The sequence below is a fragment of the Haemaphysalis longicornis genome, unplaced genomic scaffold (assembly GCF_048455015.1).
Source record: "Haemaphysalis longicornis isolate Haplotype H1 unplaced genomic scaffold, Haemaphysalis longicornis Haplotype H1 scaffold_9, whole genome shotgun sequence".
NCBI lineage: Eukaryota > Metazoa > Arthropoda > Arachnida > Ixodida > Ixodidae > Haemaphysalis > Haemaphysalis longicornis.
In genome coordinates this window covers 112,808,664-112,813,321 of record NW_027526460.1, presented here as the reverse complement: position 1 = coordinate 112,813,321, position 4,658 = coordinate 112,808,664, and the positions used below count along the sequence as shown (strand labels likewise).

Below are 4,658 nucleotides of genomic sequence, written 5' to 3'. Positions count from 1 at the left end.
CGAGCCCACAGTGACGCATGAAACTTAACAGCCAACCATAGCTGCCTGCTAGGCTACTCATATGTACTCAAACTCCAAATGGACTTAAAACTCCTATTTACTCAGAACTCAAAATGTACTCAAAACGCAATATGTAATCAAACTCAAAATGTGCTGAAACTCAAAATGTACTCAGAACTCAAAATGGACTCAAACTCAAAATGTACTCAGAACTCAAAATGGACTCAAACTCAAAATGGACTCAAACTCAAAATGTACTCAGAACTCAAAATGAGCTCAAACTCAAATTGTACTCAGAACTCAAAATGAACTCAAACTCAAAATGGACTCAAACTCAAAATGTACTCAGAACTCAAAATGGACTCAAACTCAAAATGTACTCAGAACTCAAAATGGACTCAAACTCAAATTGTACTCAGAACTCAAAATGGACTCAAACTCAAAATGTACTCAGAACTCAAAATGGACTCAAACTCAAAATGTACTCAGAACTCAAAATGGACTCAAACTCAAAATGTACTCAGAACTCAAAATGGACTCAAACTCAATCGGACTCAAACTCAGTCGTGATCACTCGGCTCAAACTCACTCAAGCTCAAACTCACCATGCCACACTAGCCTCGCTCTCACTCAAACTCAAACTCACGAGTGAGTTTGAGTCCAAATGAGTCTGAGTGAGTGGACTCATGAGTGAGTTTGCCGACCTCTGGTCCTGGGCAATCCAACGTGGTACAATTGTGCCGTTATCCGAGGCGCAACCTGTACATTAAATCTCAAGACTGAGCATAGCGTCTAATCAGCCGGTTTTGCTTTCGTCTGGACGGAACTACAAATTTCACGCCGGCTTCGTCTGGACGGAACGCTAAGCTCTCAGTTGTAATTTGTACCTGTTTTTGTCGCGTCCATGTAACATAATTTTCTTTGACTGCAAATGGTTGAAGCACCAATGAAGTTATACAGGTCGGGTAACAGCTCCGCTAAACTATGTTGTAGCTGAATGAAGTCGCATCCTCTCTCGTCGCAAGTGCGAAACACGGCCTCATCTCGCGACACGCGTCGCGCCCCCCACGTGCCCGATAGCGAGTCACTGGGTGAGCGCTATTGCACCTTGGTTTCGGCTCGCTTGCTCGCAGGGATACATTAACACAACGTCGTAAAAAACTTCTTTTCTTTCGTATAGGCATCTTAAGACGACTGAAGCTCGAAGGCGCGGTGCTGGCCGTGTGCGAAAGCTCCGCCTTTCACTGGCCGGCCGGCCGGACGGCACGGGAGACGGTGGGAGACGGGAGCATTAAGGCCCCTTAAGGGAGCATTAGCGTCACTAATAAAAAGCGTAGCTTATTTAGTGGCTCTAGGGAGCATACGCTTGCAGCGCCGTCGGGCGGCACTACAAGGCCCCGCCAAAGAGCCGCCGGGTCGCACTCTAGACACTGCAAAAAACGCAACTTGGGGACGCAGTTAGCATACTTTACATGATCTCCCGGCTCTTTTTCGCTGCAGTAGATCAGCCCTACGCAAAGTGTTATTGCTCGCTCTTCCCTTGCGTCGGTGGAACTGCGCATGCGCAGCACGCAAAGTTGGTTTTGCGTTTAGCGGCTGTAAAACGAGCGCACGCTGTTAGCCTGTTTCAGCTAAGTAGCGTGCGTACGATACGGCCCTTGCGTGTCCCTGTGTTTACAACACGGCGGCAGGTAGAGCGGAGCACCTCAACGTTTTCTTTTCTCTGTGTGCAGTAATTTGCGTCTTATAGAACATGTTTTTTGCTCCTGTGTTCTTAAATAGCTCCCGTGGTTGGCACGTTGCAATCGCGGTGAGTGAAACTAACGTGGGATCGCTGACTGCCCGAACAGAGCACCTGCAGGCCGGCGTCGGATGCTTGTGTGCTGTTGATGAGCTCGCTTTACGATGGAAGGCGACGGTGTGCTCCTGAAGGTGGATTCTGCTTGCTGTGTTCGGAATTGCTAATCACTAGCGACGACTCAACTCAGCGTGTGCGGTTAAAAGCTTCCTTGGCTTGTGCCAAAGTGAAGTGGCATGCTGGTCGACCCCGCAGATCGCGGGAAGTGAGTGCGATGTTTACGACGGGCTGGTGGCAAAAAGATCGTGGTTTTACTGTGCTTGCTATGTTCGGCGTTAGTTATCACTAGCTTGTGGCAGAACAATTAGTAGTTATAATCCCTCCGCCCTTATTTCGCGTATGCCAGCGTCTTTCACTGTAATTTTGTGCAAACCAAACCTTACAAATTCACCTTCAGACTAGTCGATGGATGGCGGGGGGAGGGGGGGGGGGGGGGTGATATAACTACTAATTGTTCTGGCGCTTTCTTGGAACCGCTTCCGATTGGTAGAAGGGGTGGATAAAATTAAGTGTACCCACTAGTGACGTGAATTTAGAGTTTTGTATTTCAGGTGAACGCTGTGCGTAAATACGGTGCTGAAATTCTCAAAAGTGAAGTGGCCTCAAGAAAATTCGTAACGGAAATGTAAAAAGGTTCGCGAATATACGCACGCCAAAGTCGGTCGCGATATTTCCCGCCGCAGAGGCATCGCGTAATTCAGAAGTCAGGCGGAACGCCGTCTGTATAAATCGCTATATTAGTCGCGCTAGGTGAATGCCAAAGAAGAAAATCGACTAGTCGGTATACGCTGCTCAGTATGGAGGTATGTTGCGACAGCATATCTGTTTCGAATTTTATAAAGCTGTCAGGGGCATTCAGCATTTTCTGTCGTCAATATTTTGCAGACTCTAGTGCCCGCGGAACATTCAAAAATTCAGGCTGTACGAAGGATTGTAAATCCATTGATTGGCCATAATGTGAACGCTACGTGAAGGGGAACTGTTCCAAGTAAACACGAGCGAGTTACGCTGAACTGTGCACGCGCCTCGTGATGTGTGCGGACGCAATGCAAAGTCGAAAGAATGGCAATCGGGGGCGGAAATCCCCATGTCCAGAGGCGATTTTCCGTTACACCTGCTAATATTTTGTTTGCAGCGTGACACGTTTCTAAACTATACGAGGCAGTCACGTTGAAATATATGCATAAGAGCAAGTTTTTGTTCATTTACAGATTTTCAAGAGAAGAATTTACCTTAATGTTTGTTTCGGAAGATCTGATCTAGTGCTCAAATTTCTCCCGAATTGACGGGGATTATTGAAATCTGCGAAATTTAAGAACTCGCAAAATCAAGTCATTGAGCAACGAATCGAAAAAAAAAAGAGTGATAGAGAACACGGTCCTTTAAAAATCGATAAAAGCGCAGAGGAATGACTATGCAAATAATTGTTGCTATTAGATAGTAGGAAGCGCCAGGTAGGCATGGACACCTTCCTGTTTAATACGCGCTGACGTATTAAATACATCGGTATCACCTATACACGTCGACAAGCGTTAAAGACATCACAAGGCACTCTTGCGAGTTCCGCGCACGCACATCACTCGACGATCTCGACTGGCAGAAGCACGCAGGCCATGACGCCGCCTTTGTCGTCCCCGAGGGCCAACTTGAGGGTGGCACTCATCTTGGGATAGGAAGGCTTGACCTCGAAGTGCTGCACGTACGTGTACCGCTCGCCGTTCTTGACGGGGCACTCGATGCCGCTCTCCCTGCAGCCGTCCTCGTTGGGCATCTTCAGCCTTATGGGCACTCCCATGACCATGCCGTGGGCGCAGGCCGTCACATGCTCGGCGTCTGCGGTCGCCCAGAAGGCCACGTTGAGCGTCACGTTGGTGCCCTTCTGGAGCACGTAGCTGTCCTTGTGGCGCGGAGCGTTCACCGTCAGGTCCAGCACTTCGCCGTTGTTCGCCGTGCAGGGCTTCCACGCCGCCCAGCACTGTCCCACTAGAGCGGACGCTAGAATTGCGAGGAAGACCGCTTGGCACCGCGAAGAGTGTTGCGTCATGGCGTGGCCGTGTTCTTGAAGAGCGGCCGTCGGGCGTCTGCGTTGTCGTCTGCTAGACCCGCCCGTCGTCTGCTGGAACGTCGTCTGCTGGGACGTCGTCTGCTGGGACCCGAAGCGTAGATGGACAGTATGACAAAAAAGTTGCAAGTGCCGCGAAGGCGGCGATAACCGTTAGTCGGATGACGGTCGCACGATGACCACGGGACTGCTGTCACCCGCTGGTCAGCAAACGAAGCAGGTACGAGTCTTTTGTAGGCGCTGATGTCTCTTTGGTTGTTTTTGCTATAGGTGTTGCCTCCGACGTGGCGAACTTGGCCTAATCTCGATGTCGTTTCTTGTTCTGTGCGCGGTTGGCCGGTGGAGATAAGGAGATGTGCGCGGGTTTGGAGTTTCAGGTCAGTGAGCGGTACCTCTCTTCCGACGACGGCAGTTCCTCGAGGCCGCGGCGATATGATTGCCGCTGCCGTCAGCGCAGACGTGCTTCTTGTTGCCGCAGAAGGCTTGCTGACAGAAACAATGTTCCCTCTCTCACGTCTTCTGCCCTTTCCGTGGATATAGGAGTCGCAGCTCGTATTTAGGGTTCTAGTTTGTTTTTGCAGTAGCCGCGTGCCTTCTTAAAGAAAGGGCGCGTTTCCTCTAGGGGACGCAATATGATAAGTCGAGCGTCGCGAAAGTTAGCGTATCGCACTGCGCTGTGCAGGCAGTTCGCCAGCGACTTGTGGCCATTTTAAAAAGATCCGCGCCTGCGTATAGGAG

General features: G+C 49.8%; 1 protein-coding gene across 1 annotated transcript; it reads right to left on the bottom strand.

Moving 5' to 3' along the window:
• Positions 1-3,282: 3,282 nt before the first annotated feature.
• LOC144153888 (NPC intracellular cholesterol transporter 2-like) lies at positions 3,283-4,232 on the bottom strand. Its single transcript, XM_077685643.1, has one exon. It carries the CDS (start codon positions 3,900-3,902, stop codon positions 3,435-3,437), a length of 468 nt encoding a protein of 155 aa, XP_077541769.1. The 5' UTR covers positions 3,903-4,232; the 3' UTR covers positions 3,283-3,434.
• Between the last annotated feature and the right edge of the window lie 426 nt (positions 4,233-4,658).

Coding starts and splice junctions, on each gene's coding strand:
- LOC144153888 (XM_077685643.1), bottom strand. CDS start 3,902: ATGACGCAACACTCTTCGCGGTGCCAAGCGGTCTTCCTCGCAATTCTA.